Source organism: Typopeltis vanoorti, chromosome 2, assembly GCF_054136105.1.
Source record: "Typopeltis vanoorti isolate ZY-2024b chromosome 2, IOZ_Tvanoo_1.0, whole genome shotgun sequence".
NCBI classification, from domain to species: domain Eukaryota; kingdom Metazoa; phylum Arthropoda; class Arachnida; order Uropygi; family Thelyphonidae; genus Typopeltis; species Typopeltis vanoorti.
Genome location: NC_143550.1, coordinates 65,791,266 through 65,815,003, shown reverse-complemented (window position 1 = coordinate 65,815,003; position 23,738 = coordinate 65,791,266). Strand labels below are relative to the sequence as shown.

The following is a 23,738-nucleotide window of genomic DNA, read 5'->3' as shown; positions in this document are numbered from 1 at the left end:
GCTAATTGAAACAAGCAGCGATAGCACAGTGGTAAAAAAAACACTCAACAGGCATACAGTCAGGAATACATATCCATACTTGAAATATCAATAGCAAAAGCCATCAAAGGCTTGAAATGCGGAAAGGCAGCAGGAGTAGATGCCGTTTGACCAGAAATGCTGAAGTACGGTGGTATAAAAGTCTTACATCGGCGGCACTGCATAGTTCAGAAGGTCTAGACAGAGGAACGAATTCCCGATGATTGGAGTAGAGCTCTCATAGTACCACATATAAAAAGGGAAATAAAACTGAATGTGATTTCCCTACTGAGTGAGGAACACTCAGTAGGGAAATACAGAGGTATTTCCCTACTGAGTGTTCCTGGTAAGATTTATGCAAGTATACTTGAGAAACGGTTGAGAAGAATTGTGGAAGAAAAGCTTGGTGAAGAACAAGCTGGATTCAGGCCAAATAGAGGCTGTCAGGATCAGATCTGTACATTATTCCCTCTGTTATTCATTATCTATATGGATCACATTATGAATGAAAATGGTATTAAACCTGATATCAAAATTGGAGAAGTTAATGTCAGGTCTTTGCTTTATGGGGACGATGCTATACTTCTCAATAAATCCGCTACAAGTTTGCAAGATTCTCTGACTAAATTGAATAACTGTTGTAATAGAAATGTTATGAATGTCAGCAATAAAACGACAAAGACAATGAAAATAGGTAGAATCATTGAAAATGTCAACTGTGTTGTGAATGGAGAACCTGTGGAACAATAAAACATTTCAGCTATTTAGGCACGATTTTTAGTGAAAAATGGTAAATTATATATGGAAATAGACAACGAAATCAACAAAGCCGGTATGGTAGGAAGTTAATTGAATAAATTCATATGGAATAAGAGAGAAATTAGTCGGAACACTAAATTAGCTGTATACAAGACAGTGTTCAAACCAGTTTTAACTAACTTATGGATCTGAGAGCTGGGTCAGAAGTAAAACACTTGACCAAAGACTAGAGACCGCAGATATGAGAGTCCTGAGAAAGATTAGAGGTGTAAACAGCTGCCATCAATGGCAATATCATATTAAAAATGAGGATATTAGGAAAGAACTTGACTTTGTCAGCATCCAGGAATGCATTAGCAGAGCTAATCTCAGGTGGTATGGTCACTTAAACAGAATGGATGAGAAAAGATTAGCAAAACAAGTGTTTTTCCAAGTTGCATGGGGGGGGAGGGGGAAAACAGAGGAAAACCAAGATACAGGTGGATTGATACAATAAAAAGTGCCTTAGATGATAATAATATAAGACCTGATAATGTTGGAGTCTTTACAAGTAACAGACTGATTGGGAGAAAAATTGTAGATAAGAAGTTAATTATGATGTAAATTTTTCATGTAGTACTATCATATCCTGTATACCCCTTAGGTACATGGCAGGAATTTGATAATGATGATGATGACCTTAAAGGAATCTCAGAACAAATAGCAAGGATTCTTCATAAATTCAATGTATATGCTTCTTCATATGCAATCTATATGCTTCTTCTTGAGGTGCTTAAGGGTCAAAGCTGTATAACTGAGAGGAGACCTCCACATAGCCTTTAAAGAAATGCAGAGAACCGATCAGGGCTTCTGACCTAATGTCCAATCCTCACCTTCTCTTAGTGCACCCTGTTGGGTATCTACCTGGAGATACCGAACAAACGAGGATGGGCTGGCAATTTGGGATTTAGCCGACCAAATTGTATTCTTATTGGTTAAACCAAAATAAAAAAATGTTGGTACAACATGACAAAATTTCATGCTGGCTGGGGTGTTGCCCGGTTAAACAAGGTCCCCGTTATCTTTGCCAGGGAACCAGGGCAAACAGCGAAAAGTCAGCTACTGGAACAAATCTCAAAACAAACACCAACTCAACATCACCAGATTTAAAGATCAGTACTATCAACGTAAGAAGCCTGCATGGCAAAGAAATGGAGCTAGCTGAGGAATTAGATAAGTACCAGATCGACATAATAGGGGCAACTGAAACAAAAAAGACCAAAACTGGTGAGATCTTTCTGAGCAATAATTACAAAATGTTATATTCAGGCAGTCACAATCAAGGAAAAGAAGGAGTAGCCATTTCAACACAAAATACGAGGCTAATCTTCTTGAATGGCAGTCAATCTCAAGTAGAGTAATGTGGGCAAATATGAGAATGGGGAACTGGACAATGAGACTTATTTGTGCCTATGATCCCACAGAAGGTTCTACTAAGGTAGAAGCGGAGGAATTTTTTGATGCTTTAGAAAAAGCAACTGAAAAAGAAAAAGTTGGTCCTTGTTGGGGATCTAAATAGCAGAGTAGGAAATGATTGTGAGACATACAAAAATATTTTGGGAAAATTTGGAGAAAAGACCAAACCTAATAATAATGGCAAATATCTGTTGGATTTCTGCTCAGGACATGAACTAGTTATTACTAACACCATGTTCCAACATAAAAATGTGCACAAATTCACATGGAGAGAAGAGGCTAGGAATAAGAAAAGTCTCATTGACTATGTTATTGTTGATAGTGATGTTTTCTCCCTGGTGCAGGACACCAGAGAGTACAGAGGATATGAAATTGGAAGTGATCACTATTTAGTCTTGAGCAGGATAAAATTGAATTTCATATTAAAAAGAATAACATGTAAGAAATTTTTAAAGCGAATAAAAGTTGAGCAGCTCTCAGATGTGAACTGTAGACTAAAATACACAAAGATTATTGAAGTAAAAATGAAAGAGTTTGAGAACAGGAACCAAACCCTGGAGATTCAGTGGCAAACTCTGAAGAAAACATTGATTGATTCTGCCAGAGAGGCATGTGGTGAGGTTGTTTGCAAGGATAAAAAAATCAGAACTCCCTGGTGGACACAGAAAGTTAAAGAGGCAGTGAAGGTTAAAAAGAAAGCATATCAAAAGTTCTTAGCAAATAAGTCAGCTTGTGCTCTTAGAGAATATAGAGACAAACGCAAGAATGCTAAACACTGTGTAAAACTAGCTAAACAAAAGTTATGGAAGGACTTTGGCAAGAATATAGAAAATATATATCAAGAAGGTGGCAAAATATTCTGGGATATTTTGCCACCTTCTTGATGTTTATTTTCTGTTATTGAAGAAGCTTGGGAATGGAGGAAAGAGTGCTGTAAAAGAAGTTAGAGATGAAAAAGGTGAATGAAAACAGTAGAAAAAGATATCCTTGAAGTATGGAGTAATTACTTTGAAAAACTGCTAAATGAAACAAGCAGTGATGACAGCACAGTGGTAAAAAACACTGACCAGGCATGCAGTCAGGAATACATATCCATACTTGAAGTAGAAAAAGCAATCAAAGGCTTGAAATGTGGAAAGGCAGCAGGAGTAGATGATATTTGAGCAGAAATGCTGAAATATGGTGGCAAATGAAATATTTCAGAAAACCTGGACAGAGGGACGAATTCCCGATGATTGGAGTAGAGCTCTCATAGTACCCATATATAAAAAGGGAAATAAGACTGAATGTGAGAATTACAGAGGTATTTCCCTACTGAGTGTTCCTGGCAAGATCTATGCAAGTATACTTGAGAAACGGTTGAGAAGAATTGTGGAAGAAAAACTTGGTGAAGAACAAGCTGGATTCAGGCCAAATAGAGGCTGTCAGGATCAGATCTTCACTTTACGACAAATAATCGAGAAAGCATGGGAACATAACAAAATCTGTATTTAAGTTTTGTCGATTTGGAAAAGGCATATGACAAGGTGCCAAGAGAGAAGCTATTCAATACGCTGCAGTTATATGGTGTCAATGGGGCATTATATCAAGCAATACTTAGTCTTTATTTGAGTTGTAAGTCAGCAGTTAGAATTGAAGGAAGTACAGGAAGATGGTCATCATCATCATCATACGTATCAAGGATTTAGGCCTACTATGGCCTGTTCCAGCCTTAGAAGTCATCGTTGAATCGTTTAAGAGAACGTCCTGGTTTTCTTTTTCCTGATGGCTTGTACTTTAAGGCTTGTTTTGGTAATCTTTCTGTTTTCATTCTTTGAACGTGTTCCATCCATCTATGTTTATATTTTTTATTTTTTTCAATTATTGGATGGTTTAATGTTAAATCTGGTGTGAGACAAGGATGTACATTATCCCCTCTGTTATTCGTTATCTATATGAATCACATTATGAAGGAAAGTGGTATTAAACATGATATCAAAATTGGAGATGTTAATGTCAGCTCTTTGCTTTATGCAGATGATGTTATACTTCTAAATAAATCTGCTACAAGTCTGCAAGATTCTCTGACTAAAATGAACAGCTTTTGTAATAGATATGGTATGCAGGTCAGCATTAAAAAGACAAAGACAATGAAAATAGGCAGAATACTTAGTCTTTATTTGAGTTGTAAGTCAGCAGTTAGAATTGAAGGAAGTATAGGGAGATGGTTTAATGTTAAATCTGGTATGAGACAAGGATGCACATTATCCCCCTCTGTTATTCATTATCTATATGGATCACATTATGAAAGAAAGTGGTATTAAACATGATATCAAAATTGGAGATGTTAATGTCAACTCTTTGCTTTATGCAGATGATGTTATACTTCTAAATAAATCTGCTACAAGTCTGCAAGATTCTCTGACTAAATTGAACAGCTTTTGTAAAATATATGGTATGAAGGTTAGCATTAAAAAGACAAAGACAATGAAAATAGGCAGACTCTTTGAAAATGTCAACTGTGTTGTGAATGGAGACCCTGTGGAACAAGTAAAACATTTCAGCTACTTAGGCACGATTTTTAGTGAAGAAGACGGAATAAGAGAGAAATTAGTCGGAACACTAAATTAGCTGTATACAAGACAGTGTTCAAACCAGTTTTAACTTATGGATCTGAGAGCTGGGTCAGAAGTAAAACACTTGACCAAAGACTAGAGATCGCAGATATGAGAGTCCTGAGAAAGATTATAGGCATGAACAGATGGCATCAATGGCAATATCATATTAAAAACGAGGATATTAGGAAAGAACTTGACATTGTCAGCATCCAGGAATGCGTTAGCAGAGCTAATCTGAGGTGTTATGGTCACTTAAACAGAATGGGCAAGGAAAGATTAGCAAAACAAGTGTTCTCTGCCAGGTTGGCAGCAAAACGACCCAGAGGAAGACCAAGCTATAGGTGGATTGATATGGTACAAAGTGCCTTAGACGATAGAAATATAAGATCTGATAATGTTGGAGTCTTGACAAGTAACAGACTGATTTGGAGAAAAATTGTAGATAGGAAGTTAGTAATGATGTAATTTTTTTCATGTAGTACTATCATATCCTGTACACCCCTTGAGGGTACATGGCAGGAAATTGATGATGATGCTTCTTTCAAACCAGCTTGGAAACTGTCTTCCCTCCTACCATCAACAAAGGATACAATACCACCTCTTCACCTCTTTCCTTACCGTGTATTTACCAAGTAAACTGCTCATGTCATCTTATCTATTTTGAAGAGGCTGACCAATCTGCCTTGATTAGAATTGAAGAACATCAAAACTGTGTTACATTTTTGGAATTAGACAAGTCTGGTTTTGCTTCTCCTGCTATTGACGTTAGGCACAGAGGTTCTTTGGAACCAGACAACACACTTATTCCCTCCAGCTAGTCCACATTTGAACTTCTTTTCCTTGAAACGCTAAGAAATTGTCTGAACCTGAACCAATCAGACTGTATGCCAATATCTAAGTTTTGGGAAATGATCACTATTAACTGTTCATAAGTACTTTTTAAATTAATATTTATTTATTTTTTTATCTATGCAACTTACTACAATTATTCCTTTGAACTCTATTAGTGTAATATCGTATACTTCAGCTGCAGCTGTGACATGAGCTAATATAGCATATATGCATGATTTGTGACTCATTATTTTGATTCATCTTTTTAATGTAGTTAACGGTCTATCTCCCTGACAATGTCCATGTAACATTGGATGAAATATGTTGCAGTTTTTGAATAAATTCTATATAATTTTGTTATGTGTGCAAGCTGTGAAAGATACTTTACTTTAATTATAATACTTTAAATTATTTTTACTTTTAGGTTACTTTAATAAATTATTATACCAGTATTTAGAAATTGAATAATATCGAACCCAGAATCTATCAGGAAATAAATTTATTATGCACTATCTAAAAATATGTACAAAAATTATGAAAGAAGGATTAAAGTCAAGACTAAATTATAACAATGAACAACAAGGATTCTATAAGCAAAGACTATGTACAGATGCTATGTTGTAAATCAAATAATAATAATAATATAAGTAGAATATAATGAACCAATTTTTGTCTTTTGTTTACTTAGCAAAGACTTGCAATGAAATTATAGAAAGATATATACATAAAAAATAAATATGTAACAAAGTAATCACAACACAAATGCACAGAAAATCCCTATGATCAAAGAAGGTGAATTCTTTAAGGTCCATGTACTCTGAGTTTGCTTTGCATTAGTAACATCCCTCTCCGGAGTTACATATGCAGCATGATAATAAAGTACCATATGATAACAACACAGCTACTATTAATAGGTACATCTATTCATCATCATCATCAAATTCCTGCCATGTACCCTCAAAGGGTGTACAGGATATGATAGTACTACATGAAAAAAATTACATCATTATTAATTTCCTATCTACAATTTTCCTCCAAATCAGTCTGTTACTTGTCAAGACTCCAACATTATCAGATCTTATATTTCTATCGTCTAAAGCACTTTGTACCGTATCAATCCACCTATATCTTGGTCTTCCTCTGGGTCGTTTTGCTGCCAACCTGGCAGAGAACACTTGTTTTGCTAATCTTTCCTCTCCCATTCTATTTAAGTGACCATACCACCTGAGATTAGCTCTGCTAATGCATAACCGGATGCTGACAATGTCAAGTTCTTTCCTAATATCCTCGTTTTTAATATGATATTGCCATTGATGCCATCTATTCACGCCTATAATCTTTCTCAGGACTCTCATATCTGCGGTCTCTAGTCTGTGGTCAAGTGTTTTACTTCTGACCCAGCTCTCAGATCCATAAGTTAGGTTAGTTAAAACTGGTTTGAACACTGTCTTGTATACAGCTAATTTAGTGTTCCAACTAATTTCTCTCTTATTCCATATGAATTTATTCAATTGACTTCCCACCATAACCAGCTTTGCTGATTCTGTTGTCTATTTCTATATTTAATTTACCATCTTCAGTAAAAATCGTGCCTAAATAGCTGAAATGTTTTACCTGTTCCACAGGTTCTCCATTCACAACACAGTTGACATTTTCAATGATTCTGCCTATTTTCATTGTCTTTGTCTTTTAATTGCTGACCTTCATACCATATCTATTTCAACAGCTATTCAATTTAGTCAGAGAATCTTGCAGACTTGTAGCGGATTTATTTAAGAGTATAACATCATCCGCATAAAGCAAAGAGCTGACATTAACATCTCCAATTTTGATATCATGTTTAATACCACTTTCCTTTATAATGTGATCGATATAGGTAATGAATAACAGAGGGGATAATATACATCCTTGTCTCACACCAGATTTAACATTAAACCATCTTCCTGTACTTCCTTCAATTCTAATTGCTGACTTACAACTCAAATAAAGACTAAGTATTGCTTGATATAATGCCTCATCGACACCATATAACTGCAGCATATTGAATAGCTTCTCTCTTGGCACCTTGTCATTTGCCTTTTCCAAATCGACAAAACTTAAATACAGGTCTTTTTTATATTCCTATGCTTTCTTGACTATTTGTCGTAAAGTGAAGATCTGATCCTCACAGCCTCTATTTGGCCTGAATCCAGCTTGTTCTTCACCAAGCTTTTCTTCCACAATTCTTCTCAACCGTTTCTCAAGTATACTTGCATAGATCTTGCCAGGAACACTCAGTAGGGAAACACCTCTGTAATTCTCACATGCAGTTTTATTTCCCTTTTTATATATGGGTGCTATGAGAGCTCTACTCCAATCATCAGGAATTCATCCCTCTGTCCAGGCTTTCTGAATTATGCAGTGCAGCCACTGTAAGACTCTTATACCACCATACTTCAGCATTTCTGGTCGAATATCATCTACTCCTGCTGCCTTTCCACATTTCAAGCCTTTGATTGCTTTTTCTACTTCAAGTATGGATATGTATTCCTGACTGCATGCCTGGTCAGTGTTTTTTACCACTGTGCTGTCATCACTGCTTGTTTCGTTTAGCAGTTTTTCAAAGTAATTACTCTATACTTCAAGGATATCTGTTTCTCCCGTTTTCATGTCACCTTTATCATCTCTAATTCCTTTTACAGCATTCTTTCCTACTATTCTCTGTACGTAATCAATAAACATTTGCCAGTAATTGCGAAATGTGGCAACGTAAGCCAGTTTGGCTGTTGGCAGATAGTTGGGGCATGGAGGACAGGTGTCAGTATTTCGGAAACAGCCGCACTTGTTGATTGCTCTTGTACTACTGTATCAAAGGTGTACCAGGACTGGATTAACATGGACAGCCATCCAGCAGAAGGGCTCACATTGGTCAGCTACTTGTGTTGGTCCTAGAGGTGTGTGTCAGGTGTCATGACTGGTATCTGAGCAGTGATGTGCAACAGTCACATAGCTCACCCACCACTACAACAGCAAGGCAGTTTGACCTGTTTCCACATGCACTATGTGCCATACCTTGCTTTGCCCGAGATTCCACAGCCAGAGACCAACAAAGGTGCCATGATGATGGCCAGGCATCACAAACCATGCCTTGCATGGTCTAAGGAACTTCGGCAGTGGAACCTTGACAGATGGAAGAAGGTTGCTTGGAGTGATGAGTCCCATTTCATGCTGATGGCTGGGTTCACATTTGACATAAACAGCATAAGCCCTATCCTCTGGTTGCACAGTTGGGGGTTCAATAGACTGGTGGAGGTGGTGTTATGGTCTGGAGAGCTTTTTTCCTGGCTCACCCTAGGTCTGTTGGTTATCATCCTACAAACACTGAATAGTGAATGCTGCATGGACCTGTTAGCTGACCATCTCCATCTATGTATGCAGGAGGTCTATCCCAACCACAGTGCTGTGTTTCAACAGGACAACCCATGTTGTCATCAGGCAACTGCTGAGTGGTTGGAGGAACAAGACAACGAATTCACCACATTGCCTTGACTCCCAACTCCCCCTTACTCTAACCCAGTTGAACATGTGTTGAATATGCTAGAACGGGGGTGTGAGAACTACTGATCCTCCTCCTCCACAGAATGAGTGTGAAATGAGAGAGTTGCTGCAGCAGACATGGGTTGTGTTATGCATGGAGGATGTTCGACACCTTGGGAATCTGTTCCTAGACATCTGTGAGCCATGAATGCACAGAAAGATGGACCAACATGTTATTAGGTGAGTGTTCCTAATTCAAAGCTAACTCAGTGTATATTTAATGTAATTATGGATGCAATAATAACAACATTTAAGAATCAAATTAAATGAGATAAAAAAAAGAGAAAATTTAAATTTGGTTGAATATGTGGATGATATATATGCCCTAAATATATATACCCCTTGAGTATTGATAGCCAATGTATTTAAATAAGGGTCACTGCTATACAAAAACAGGCTATAATAGCCGAATTTATAATAATAGTTTTAAGAGGAGTAACATGGGGGGGGGGGGGGGGGTTCCCCAGAGTCTATACTTAATGTGGATGATATATTTTAGGGAATGAATAAATTGTTTTTTCTAATAAAACTTTTATATGGCAGGGTTTTTAGTGAGATCGTTTCAATTATTTTCTTATTGTATCCACTTTTTTTAAAAAAAAAAGAAATGGTTGATTTGATAAAATTTAATTTCGTTGGAGTATAGTGTTTAATTATCCTTATTTCTTTGTTAGCTGATTGATGAACTGCCTGTGTAAATGTATATGTGAATATTCTCTTATTTTTAATCATGAACCATATGCTTTTGTGTTGTTCTTTTAGATGATTTAAGGAAAGTGTTGGACTTGGCTACTGTGGAGCCAGATTACAAATATGTCATCTCTGTAAATTAAAGATGCCAAGAAATTATATTCTTGGTTTAATCCTTTATCCAAGTGTAAGCAAACAAAGTTTGCGCATGAAGTAACGTCACATCTGGGCAACTCGTATATAGAGGCTAATGATTTTGTATCACCTGCTTTAGTGTCCCATAATGTTGGAATTATTGGAAAGATCACTACCCAGACCAGTTTCAACCTTTATTAAGGTCTCAGCAGCAGGAGCCAGACTCAGAAGTGATACCAAGGTTGAAGTAATGCAGAAGTCATATTTCTAAAATATGAATTTGAACAAAACTCACCTAGTTTTGATGTTCATCAGTATACCTCAGAGTCTCTGTTACTGTTATGTAGATAACCAGTTTAATGAGATTACAAGGAAATTTTGATAATTTTTCATAATGAAGAACATATCACCCAAGAATTTCATATTTTTATAATATAGAGAGACATGTATATAACTAGTAAAATCATTCATAACCAATACTTCGAAAGTTGATCTGGCACTATCTGGAGATGGGTTGAAATTCTTAGTTTCTTTCATATTATTTTTTTATGAGAATACTAGAAATTGATTATTTTGCTTTTTTTTTTCTTGATATAATTTAGAATCTTCTATTACAACTGTCATTCCTGAGAAAGCATCAGAAATACCTCAGCTATTAAAACTGTACATAACTCAGCAAGATTTAGATTCAATGAAGACAGATGCACAAACAGTAATGTCAGAATCTTTCTTTCAGAAGCTTCATTCAGTAGAACAGGTTTGTGAATTATGTTACTTCATATGATAATAATTAGTATAGTGCGTGATAACAAATTAAAGTTTTTCTGTATAATACGAGGGTGGTCTGAAAAGTTCTTGGCCTCGATCATAGATGGCAACACTATCAGCATTTTTTTTTTAAGTTGGTAGATCTGTCATAAGTATCCAATCCATGTGAAATTGCTGAAGTAAAAGTGTTATCTGTATCCCTTGAAATGGATAAAATTGAGTATCGTGCTGTTATAAAATTCTTTGTAAAAGAAGGTTTAACGCCAAAAGAAATTCATTCGAAGTTCATAAAAGTTTATGGGCACTCTTCTCCTTCATTTTCAAGAATTAAGAAATGGGCTGCCGAGTTTAAACATGGCTGTACCAGCCTTGAAGATGATCAAGTGCACGATATGGTATTGGATGACTGGCTTGTCAAAGTGCGTGATATTGCTGAGACTATAGGCATTTTAAAAGAACATGTAGGATATATTTTGCATGAAGAATTGCAAATGAAAAAGCTTTCTGCAAGATGGGTGCTGCGCTTGCTCACAGCAGATCAAAAACACATTCACATGAAAATCTGAACAGTGCTTGAAGCGTTTTAACAAGAATAAAACTGATTTTGTGTGCCAATTTATTACTATGGATGAGACTTGGATTCACCATTAAACATGACAATCCAAACAGCAGTCAAAACAGTGGACAGAAGCCGGTTGTTCAGTGGTAAAGAAGCCAAAGTCAGTTCCATCAGCAGGAAAGGTCATGGCATCGGTGTTTTGGGATGCTAAAGGCATTTTGTTTTATTATCTTCAAAAGGGTTAAAACAATAACCGGTGAATATTATTCCGATCTTTTAACCAGACTACACGAAAGAATTCGTGAGAAAAAGACCCAGTTTGCAGAAGAAAAAATCATCTTACATCAGGACAATACACCTGTCCACAAAGGTGTTTTGGCAATGGAAAAATTAAGGGATCTGCATTATGAATTGTTGGAACATCCACCCTATTCCCCCAGATCTGGCTCTCTCTGACTTCTGTCTCTTCCCAAAACTAAAACTCTTCTTCGCTGGTCAGCATTTTTCTTCGAATCAAGAGGTGATTGAGGGGAGTATTTTGCAGATCTTACTGAGAACCACTACAGGGACTTGATAATGGCTCTGGAGCATCGCTGGAATAAATGTATTAGTCTTAAGGGAGATTATGTTGAAAAATAAAAATAATTTTGAAATTATAAATTCGTTTTTTCATTGTTAGGCTGAGAACGTCTCAGACCACCCTCATACTTGTTAGTGTATTTATAGTACAGCAGAATTTTTTTTTTAAATTCTGCTGATTAAATTATTATTATTTATATGGATACTCGATGGAGTCAAAAAGACCCGTCATGGGAGACCAAAACTGTCATCAACACAATACCTGTCATACATCTTAAACTTATTCACTGTTGGGACACTCACAACCACCTCTTGTCATTCCACTCATTTACCACTCTCTGAGTGAAGAGCCTGGTCTTCACACCCTTTACTAACCACACTTAGACAACTTCCAAGTGTGATCCCCTTTGTTTTCCCACTACTTCCCATGTATTGAAAAATTTTATGTCAATCTTATAGTATCCCTTTACTAACTTATAAGTTTCTATCATATCCTCTCTCCTCTGCTTGTTAGCTAAACTCTGCAGCTCACACACACCTTCAGTTTATCCTTATAGGGAACATTCCACAGAAATATCATTAGCTTGGTCACTTGTCTCTGAATCCACTCTAGCAACTCCTGATCCCCAAAAAATATAGATCATGAATCTGTGTACAGTCAACATGTGGCAAAATCATAGCCCCCATAAAGAGAGAGAGACAATAATCTCCCCTTCTCCACCTGTCATTGTGCCCCTCAACATCCAAATCTGAGCCATTTTGCCAACTCTTGTAATGTGTCCCCTGAATTTCAAATCTCCATCCACCATCACCCTCACATCCCAGTGTGCCATCAACACTGCATGCAATTCCCTCATCTCGAAGTGTGCTACCTCATATTTCACAACACCAAATTGACAACCATTGTTCCTGCCAACACTGCAAATTTATTTAAATCATCCTGCAAGATGCCGTATTTATTTGAATGTAACTCGCCCTCTCATATATCTGTTGCACCCCTGATTTTACTTTACAGAAAAATAAATTAAAATGTTTCGCATATACCTCGCGCACGAAAAAAGTCTAAAACTTTAAAAAATAGATAGTGAATATTGTTATGGCAGTTTCAGATATTTTGGAATTGTTGAAGAGAATCAGCATTTCAACTCAATAGACATCAGGTTGTTGTCGTCGTTGGGTCGTGCTATCTTTTGTTAATACTCCACCAATCATATGCATGCCTTCGTAGCTGCACTATTTCTATCAGCCTACCTTTGCTGTCCATTTCACACTCTGCTTTCACTTCTCATTAGTCATTCTTGAAGGATTGTTCATAATGTATCTCAAGTCTTGTAAATTACTGGTAATTTTTGCTTGAAATATGGAGAAACGTTTGTCACTAAAGATTCAAATATATCGCATGATGAAGATGAGCGGCCAATCATAAATTGACTGCTCATCTTCATGATGCATAAATGACGTTCATAATTAAAATTTAAATGCATTCATTTTGTAAATAATGTCAGTAATTATAAATTATAATGAATATTGGGGATTTAATCATAAAGATCAATTTAGTTTTTTCCTGTAAAACTTTACTTTCCAAAAATAGTTATATTCGAGTGAGAGTTATATTCGAGTAAATACCTACATCACTTTATCAACCATTGCCTTCCTGAGTTTTGCATCATCAGCAAACAGCTGAAAACATTTCCCCTCAAATCTTCCACTATATCATTAATGTACCAATTTAAAGAGCAGTGGTTTTAGTACAGAGCCCTGGGGGGGGGGGGGGGGCATTTCACTAGTTGCCCTCATTTGCCTTGATTCCACTCCCCACACACCATCCCCCCTAATGTTTTTCCATCAGCTACCTCCCTATCCATGCCACCATATCAATTCCCATTTACTCCAACTTATATAATAGTTTACAATAGACCAACAACCAGCCTCAGTAATTTATGCAAATAAATTACTGAGGCTGGATCTACCTTTTACAAAGCCATGCTGATCCAATAGAGGGCGCCCCCCCTCTTGGAGCCTTGCATCACATTTCCATCCATCCAGTCCCGAATTCCATTCCTAACCAACCTTTTCCAATAGAGATATTAATTGGTCTGCAATTGCCACCTTTATGTAATGCAGCTATCTTATGCTCTTTCCATTCCCTTGGAACTTTGCCAGAGCTGAAACCCAGATTAAACAACCTCGGCAGAGGCATCACCAGTTCACCCGCACACTTTCATAGCACATGAGTTGGCATTCTGTCCAGATCCACTGCTGCATTCACATTGATATTTTTCAATACACTGGGCACCTCCAGTTCATCTATTCTCACATCAGTTTCCACCATATTAGCAACTGCCAAGTCACCACCTGAACAATATATCCTCACAAAGTAATCACCCAATAACTCAACCATTTCTTCTACTTCTGTTACTTTCCTGCCATCAGCACTGAGCAAAGTCTTCTTTCCCAACTTGCTGTGTAGCAGAAAAAACTGTTTAGGGTTTACTTTGGCCTGCCCAGCCAATTCTCTCTGAAAATCTGATCCAGACTTCTTTACCACACTAGTATTCCCCCCCCCCCCCCCAATCGCTTGTGCCCATACTGCTCATGAGCATGCTGATCACCTTCTTGTTCATATTCTCTCCACATGCAGCCCTGCTCTATATTGTTACTCATCCATGTAATCTCCACTTGGCCTATCCTCCTGACCCTGGATGTGCACTCCAATACTGCCTAACTCAAATAATCCTTGAACACTCTCCATGGACCAAGGACTCTTATTCCATGTAGCCTCTTATATCATAGTATTGCTCCATGTTGCTTTCTTAGTTTGTCATAATCACCAGCTTTAGTCCTGCATGAACTCTTTCTTAAATGAACTTTCCACATGTTGAGCAACCCCTTCTCCAGAACAAGACTACAAGCCACTTTCCTCGATCGTAGATAGAGCCACCACTGTAGTGATAGATAGATCCTCTGATGCCATTATCAGATCCCACACTCTCAAGCCCTGGTCCCCTCCATCACATGCTGCCCTAAGTAATTATCCTATAGTAACTGTATAAATTCCATTTCCATTTTGCCATGTGTCCCTCTCTCTTCCAATCCATATCTCCACAGTTGCGGTCTCCCCCCCCCCCATGATAACCACTTGGCCTGCGTTCCTTGCTAATTTGTGGATGCATGCCATCCACATCTTCCCCAGGTCCATGGCAGCAACCAACAATATATGTTGTCATTACTAAAATATTATTAAAATATTACTGGATCTAATATCCACTTTGCTTATATATTTTGTCATATTAGCCCATATCCCACACTAGACAGCCCCAAATGATTTCAGCATCCCTTTTGAGGGGGGGGGCATAATTACCCCTGCATAATGTCATTACCTGCATATTCAGATTTGAAACCTGGGAAACTGCATCCAGCTCTTCACAATCATTCCTGCAAGCAGCAGCCATTTCCACAGTCATTCCACACTCGTGCCCATCCGTCCAAGGGGTGGCCAGACACATTCCCAACTCCCCCCCCCCCCCCATTATCTGTAGTTTCCCTGATTTTGCACTTCCAAACTCTCACTGAACAACACTTTCAAGCATCTAACACCAAAATCATTCAAGTGCAGTCCATCAGGCATACACAGGTCCCCATGTCCATCAAATTTGTTTTACACATCTATAAACTGCACACCATTCCTTCTGCACAGTCCCCTCATTGACAATCATAGCCGTTCTTCTCAATTCTCTCCCAGCAGACTCACAGTTCCTACTCTTCATTCCTATCTATCCCAACAGCTTCCCCATATCCTCTCTCGTTGCATATTTCTCACCTTTCAAATCATTTGTGCCTTAAATTGTCTAAAATTTTTATTTTTAAGCACAAAGAAAAATAACAATCTGAAGGCTATGTATATAGAAAATACTGTAATTCTGTTTTGACACTGTTATAACTAAAAATCATAATTCCAATAGATGATTTTATATTGAAGTTTTATTGCTTCAAATACACTCTCCTCCCTTATTCATTCAATTTAATTCTTTGTACTTATTAAATCTTTTGTATTACTGCATGGTATTATTGCACATCTTTCCAGTAAGAAAATTGTTTTCATTAAGACAGACCTGAATGACTGCAATATCTCTACAGTCAACAAGATGTTAATGATTTACACTCCCAGATAAACCACATAAGAAAATGTCTATCACATAACATTCTCTATGTGAAAGGCACATCAGAAATGATCATCTGCATATAAAAACAATTTATCTATTCTACTTCCTTTTATCATATTCAAAAGATGACTTCTAAGAACAAGTACCATCCATGGTCTCTTTTGGGAATTTTTAACATTACATGCTCATATAATTTAAATTATTATTATGGACTTCTGTTCTTAATAGTGAACAGATGCTTAGAGAGAGAGGCACTTGAGGATGTAGAAGATAGAATAAAAATAAATGGAAGAATCATTAATAACTTAAGATATGCGGATGATGTAGTGATGATGGCAGAAAATGGATTGCAACAAATTGTTCAAAGAATTGGAAACTCTTGTAAAGAGTATGGACTAAGGATTAACACAAAAAAGACCAAGATAATGATAATGCCCAGAAAAATAGGAGATAATGTAAAGATGAGATGTGGAGGAAAGATTTCAATATTTGGGTAGCTGGAGATCTCAGAGAAAGGAACTTCAGCGTTGGACATTAGAAATAGAATAGGCAAAGCTAAATTGGCATTTATGGAAATGAAGAGAATTTTAATAAACAAGAATATTAAAATAGATGTTAGAATTGGAATAGTTAAAGCAACAGTCTGGAGTATTGCAAGTTATGGAAGTGAGTCATGGACACCCAGAAAGAGAGATATGGAAAGAATTAATGCATTTAAAATGTGGTGTTATAGAAAGATGGAAAAGATTAGCTATACAGAGAGAATATCAAATCAAGAAGGTTTAAGAAGAGTAATATAGTTCTTGTTCTTGATGAACAAGAACTATATTACAAAGGAAAGTTGAGGGGAAGAGAAGACGCATAAGACCAACTAGAGAGTGGTTCAGTGACATCGTGGAATGGACTGGTTTAAGAATGACAGAGGTGACAGACAGAGAGAAATGGAGAAGAGCTGCTCATCTGCAACCCTCTTGCTAAAGGATGCTACTGGACGACGACTTCTGTTCTGCAGAAGATGGACTATATCTCATTTTGCCAACATGGTAAGTAAAGGCTTGTAAACTGTGATTTGGTTGCAGACTACATGATAAAGTGGATTACGTAATTCTGTCATGACATAAGTGCTTTATATTTACACATATCTGCCTAATGAATCAGCAGTTAGAATTGAAGAGTACAGGAAGGTGTTTTGATGTAAAATTAGTTGAGACTAGGATACAAACTATTTCTACTGTTATCATCTATATGGATCACATTATGAAGGAACGTTACATTAGGCCTGATATCAAAATTGGAGATGTTAATTTCAGCTCTTTACTTATGTAGTTGTGCTCTTAAATAAATCCAGTACAAGTCTGCCAGATGTCTTAACTAAATTCAGGATTGCTGTAACAAATTTGGTATGAAAGTCTGTAATAAGATTAAAAACTACACATATAGGCAGGAAGATTAAAAACATCAGCTGCATCCTAAATTGGAAACCTACAGAACAAGTGAAACATTTCAACTTTTAAGGCACGATTTTTAGTGACGGTATCAAAATAAATATGGAAAGGAACAACAACAGAATAAGCAAAGCTGTTATAGTAAAGAGTGAACAGAATAAATATGCATGGAATATTAAACAAATCATTCAGAATAACGTTATATAAGACAGTGTGCAAACCAATTTTAACTTTTGGATCTGAGAGCTGGGTTAGAAATAAAACAGTTGCTCAAAGAAGGCAGTCTTGCCATAACATTATGGCAAGTTAGACCCATGCCTTGGACACTCCTTCATGCAGGATCAAATGGAAGAAAACAGAAGTCATAAGTCAGAGAGATTACTGTTGGAATCAGCAGCAGCTTTAAAACATTTCCCAAACGCCTCAACAAGTATGGCTATATCAATTTACTAAAAATCTGTAGATAGTCATTTTAAGATCAAATTAATACTTGTTTTTTCTTCTCATTATCCAACAATAGGTAGCTCCAATTAGGAATTTAGTTCCTTGAGTTGCTTGTTACAATTTTTTAAACTGTTCCTGCTGATTTTGTGTTCTGAAGATGCTGAATATAATACTAGTGAAATATCAGTAAACAAGTTAAATAAATATCAATTTTTTTGTATTAATACCACTAAATAATTCGGTGAACTTTTTTTTTTTATTCCAAGTCATGTGATCATTTGTACAGACGTTTTTGAGTTTCTCTTCAAAGTGAATTTCCTGTGACAGAGAGGGATGCTTCTGAAAGATATAGACTTCAAAATAAAATTGCAACAAATAGAAAACATCTTAAGAAAAATTAGTAATAGAAAAACAGCTGGGACAGAATGATATGTTAAAAATATAATAATAATAATACTAAGTTTAACTTATGCATCTGAAACAATAGCTGTAATAATTAGGACAAAATAGTTAAACACTATTACAGAAATGAAAACTCTTAGGAAAATTGCAGGAAAAGCAAAATTTTATAAAATTAGGAATGAAGAAATATACAAAAAAAAAAAGCATAATTGCATGCTTTACAACTATTAAATGAATGGATAGCAAACAGAGAAAAAGAATGGGAAAAAAGTATGTCAAGAGAATGCAAAAATGAATAGATTAAATAACAATAATACTAGAAGACAAGTGGGAAGTTTTTAGAAAGCAGATCATTCTTATATATATATATATATTTAACTGATGCTGTTAATGTAGTATTATTGCTACTCCTGCTTTTCCCTTGGAAGAAAGGGCAAAATTATTATATAATTTTGTTATATATATATATATTCCTTTTTCCATTCTTATTAGTTTCAGATAATGCTGAAAGATAATGCATCCCTTTGTCATATATGAAATTCACCTTGAACAGAAACCTTGAAAATGCCTGTACAAATAATTACATGACTTGGAATTTAAAAAAAAAAAAAAAAGTTTACAGACAAATTTCATTTCTACGGGTCCTATTCTTAATTCTACATTTTTAATAATTCAACTTTTGTCTCACAGACCTGTTGCAACAGTGTTATTGCAATCCATCTTACCATCATTTTCATGGTCTTCTAGTATTATTATTTTTTATATTTTGTTGACATATTTTTGCCATTTCTTTTTCTTGTTTGTTATCCATGCATATACTAGTTGTATGGCATGCTTTTTTTTTCTTTTCGTATATTTTTTCCTTTATATTTTTATGAAATGTTGTTTTCCTGAATTTTCATTTCTTATTGCTACTTTTTCTTAAGATATTTTCTATTTGTTGCAATGTTGTTTTGAAGTCTTCACCTTTCAGAAGCATTCCTCTGTCACATGAAATTCACCTTGAATATATAAAGAACCTGAAAATGCAATGCCTGTACAAATGCTCACCTTGAAATTAAAAAAAGTTGACAGAATGGACCTTTGTATGGCATTTGCACTCATGAAATAAAAAAAACCTCTCACATAATATGAAAACAGTAATAGTAAGCAATCAGAAATCTTGAAACTTGTAGAAATAATCATGTGACTTCTTTAAAAAAAAAAAAAAAGGCAGTGGGATTACTGAATCAGCCATTTGTCATGGCATGGTACCCTGATGAACATGCCGTGCATTCCATCAAATAGATTATGGCAGGAAGTAAACAATAGAATCTACTGTTAGTGCTGAATGTGTCATGCAAGCATTAGACCACATGGCCAATGTCCCTATAACATCACAGATTGCACTCATTTCCTATGCATTGTCAAACCTGGTGTTGAGATTAGCACTGATGTCACTATGTGCCTGGCAAAGATAGGAAAACAAACATGAATTACAATCATTTCCCATGCATGGTCAAACATGGTATTGAGATTAGCACTGATGTCACATCTGATGTTGTCTCTTGTGCAACCCTATGCCAGGCGAAGATAGGAAAACACACGTGAAGGATTTGTGTTCGACAAACCAGATGCTTACTTTAAAAATCATTGATTCCTGCACTCAAAGTGACATAAAAAATTACAGGTGAGGCATGCAAAAAGTCTGCTGTCGACTTCTAATAAAATACTAAGGCTTGGAAGGGAAGAGTGGACAATCTTCTCCATGAACATGGTATATTAAAATTTCTCCTCATGCAGCTACCTCCAAAATTAGAAAAATGTTTTCTTGTAATATTTATAATTTCTTGTTATTATAATCAGCTACAATGTGGGGATAACAACAGCTTTTCTCTTTGCATTGACATTCCTTCATTTGAGATGAATGAAAGTAGAAAGTAGAGTCGCATTTCATTTCAAATCACAAAGAAATAACATATAACACCCTTTCTCTCTACATGACAAAACTGAATAGCTTTACACCTATATCTCATCCTCACATCACATCATCCCACCAATAAGAATCTATATTCCATCTTAAGCCATGCTCAAAGCACAAAAATGAATGGAAACTGCCATATGAGTATTTTTGTTTAAATCGTTAATATTAGGGGAGAAATACAACACGAGTAAACTCAGGGCGATAATTTTTTCAGTCTTATGGGAATACCTGAATATACTTGGGCAGATTTGTTAAGTGATTAAAATACTCTGGATGAAATTGTTTTATTCCTTTACAAAAGTGTGTACATCAAGTATATCTTGATGAGCAACTTTGGATTGTTCATGCTCAGGTAAACAAGTAAAATGTTAGATATATGAAGATCCAAAGGCTTCAATTCGGCGACATATGACTTGTTTAAGTTAAGGGATATTACATCCCATATCGTTTCTTAGCCGAATAAGAAACTCAAAGAGTTTCATGCCGATATATGTAGATATATGAAGAGCCTTTGGCTCTTCATATATCTAATAATTTATTAGGACACCTCTTGGCATTACTCATAGAACGGGTATAAGTTCTGTTTGCTACAAACTTGATATTAACTAGGTCTACCTACTCACTGATGAGACCTCAATAAAGGTTGAAACCGGTCTGGGTAGTGATCTTCTCTCATAATGTAGAACAGTAATAGAGCTCCTAGGAGCTAAGTTCACATTATGGGTAAATATCAAGAATAGTGATCGGAGCTGGATACTGCACTACCTTAAGGATCAGTTGCTGCGGTATCCAGGTATTTGCTTACGCTTGGAATCGCCGAACTTTATATAGTTTCTACTATATTCGGCATGAAACTCTTTGAGTTTCTTATTCGGCTAAGAAACGATATGGGATGTAATATCCCTTAACTTAAACAAGTAAAATGTGTTATGAGAAAACTCATAAGAATTTTTAAATTTGAGTATTTATAATCTTCCCCTCCTTCCCTTTCTAATTGTAAATCTAGTAAAATTTGTGTTTGTTTGAATTTGGGCTGCTTATATTCATTTTACAAAACTCCCCCCCCCCCCTAGTACTGTTAAATAATAAAAATCATTTAACAGTACTTCGTGAAGGTAACAACTTGTTTGAGTTCTTATTGCAAGGGTAGCAAGAACCCAAACTTGCTTGGGATGGGAGCAAGGGAGTTTTAAAATATGTAAAATTTGCCTGTTTTAATTCTAGTTATGAAATACTTGTTCGTGTGCATTTTACATTTTTAATTACGGTGGGATAGCTTATGTATTTAAAAAGGTCAGTATAATGATTAACTACCCTACCTAAAATGTTTAGTTTTATAAAATGTTCTTATCTAAAGGAAAATGATTTATTTTTCAGTACCTAGGGAAAGGAAAAAGCCATGTCAATTTCACAGAACCTGTAGTCTGCCGCATTAAACGTTTGGTCCGACAGCATACAAAGTAGTTATAAATACTAATGTAATCTTCCATCTGCTGTCTTTAATGTTTACTGTTCTAAGATTTGATCTGTATATAGTAACTGATTATGAACTATTATTTTTTTTTATAAATGTTAATATTTTTAATGACAAATGTTAATATATTTGTACATTAATGGAAACTCTTTTTGATAAAGGCTGGATTTTCAGTTTGTGTATAGATGCTTTTTAATTGTTGTACTGTTGTTGTTATATGCAAAAATCAAAGTTAGAAGTCTAATACTACATGAAAACAAAGAAAATGAATCATGCCATCAATGTACCATGAACTGCCATAAGATAAGAATCATGATGTAGAGTTTTACAGCTGAAGTTTTACCATAGTGAAATTAGACACCTAAACTTCACTTACATTTCCTGCCATGTACTTTCCAAAGATGGACAGTTAATAGTCTACTAGTTAGTTTCATTACTGTTTTCTAATGACCATTTCACTCAAGGCATTCTAAATACCATAAAAATCCCTTCGTTTTGGATTTCAGTATTATACTATATAGATTATATAATTAGAATAACAATTTGGACTTGTCAAGGATCTAATAGTCTTTCATCCTGCTTGATTATGGAAAGAAAGGAAAGTGGATCTGAAAAGAGTATTGGGTAATTCATATTTATGCTAAAATACTAATATTATTCTATTAATAGTATTTTTGACCCTGCTGAATTTTTAGTGAGAGTAATTAATCCTGAGCAGGAAAGACTGACTGCCAGATAGTCTGTAGCTTGTATTGACTGAGATTTGAGAATCGGAATCAGAATTTGTAAGATATAAAAAATTTAAAATCTGTTCCTAGTTTTTCAGTGCCATACATTTCACTATAAGAAAGAAAGAGAGAAAGATAAAAATATATGAAAATTTTCCTAATACACTCTATATTCTATTTAAAAGGAATGGAAATTGATTATTATAATTCATTTTTAAACTAGTTCCTGAGGAACATATAATGAAACAAGTTACATTCATTTAACTTGCTATATATATATATATATATTAATTAATGCAGTTACATCATTTATCAGCCGCTGTAGCGCTATTGGAAGAACAGCGGAATATTGTATCCTTCCATTGGAAAAGACCTGGGTTCAATGCTCGTCGTGACGAAAGGGAATCCTTATATGGACTTTTTCAGTTGAAGGTGAGTTAGTCGATTTATCATATGGTGGTAGCAGGATTTTTCTCCCGGACACTCGGTTTTTTATTCCCGCATACAGACAAATCAGCCCGCAGAACACACGCAATTTACAGACAAAAAAAAAAAAAAAAAAAAAAAAAAAAAAAAAAAAAAAAAACTTTGTTGGTGATGATGGGTGATAGATGCCGTTGATGGTAGTAGTGTTGTAGTTGGAGAATTAAGTAATAGTGAAGAGGATGAGATGTATTTAGCAAAGTAGAGTAGTGTGTGTGCCCTCCTACAATGAGTTTCCTTGGACTCCCTGGAAGTGTCACGTAATAATAATAATAATAAACATATAATTGATTATTTGAAAATATGGACTTTCGGTTGAATTGATTTCTTTACTTGTAGTCTCTCACTCACTCACTGCATCGATCTATTCATCTAATTACTATTTTATTTAACATATATATATATATATATATATATATAATTAAAAGCAAAGCCTGCGTATCAGAGTTCTTATACAGTGATTTCATTTTTGATTAATAGATTTAATTGATAACTTCAAATGTTGAAAAGTTTTTGAAACTGTAGTACCTTATTACCATGGAGAGAGAGAGAAAGTTGAAAAGAGAAGAGAAAGTTGTCAACATTGGATTTAAAGACTATATTATTCTCTTTAGCAAATGCATCAGAGACAAAACACTCATCTAAGCTTCTTAAGATTTTTCTCATGTG

The 23,738-nt window shown here is 35.6% G+C and overlaps 1 protein-coding gene across 3 annotated transcripts in view; it reads left to right on the top strand.

Annotated features, from left to right (window-relative positions):
• Positions 1-22,031, top strand: part of Nup205 (nuclear pore complex protein Nup205) — a 610,691-nt gene extending 588,660 nt beyond the window's left edge. For all 3 annotated transcript variants that reach the window (XM_090405724.1, XM_090405715.1, XM_090405707.1), the window contains exons 39-40: positions 10,664-10,818; positions 21,762-22,031. In XM_090405724.1, coding sequence (XP_090261850.1) covers positions 10,664-10,818; positions 21,762-21,848 — 242 coding nt within the window. In that variant the 3' untranslated portion in view covers positions 21,849-22,031. The remainder of the gene's footprint in view (positions 1-10,663; positions 10,819-21,761) is intronic.
• The last annotated feature ends 1,707 nt before the right edge of the window (positions 22,032-23,738 follow it).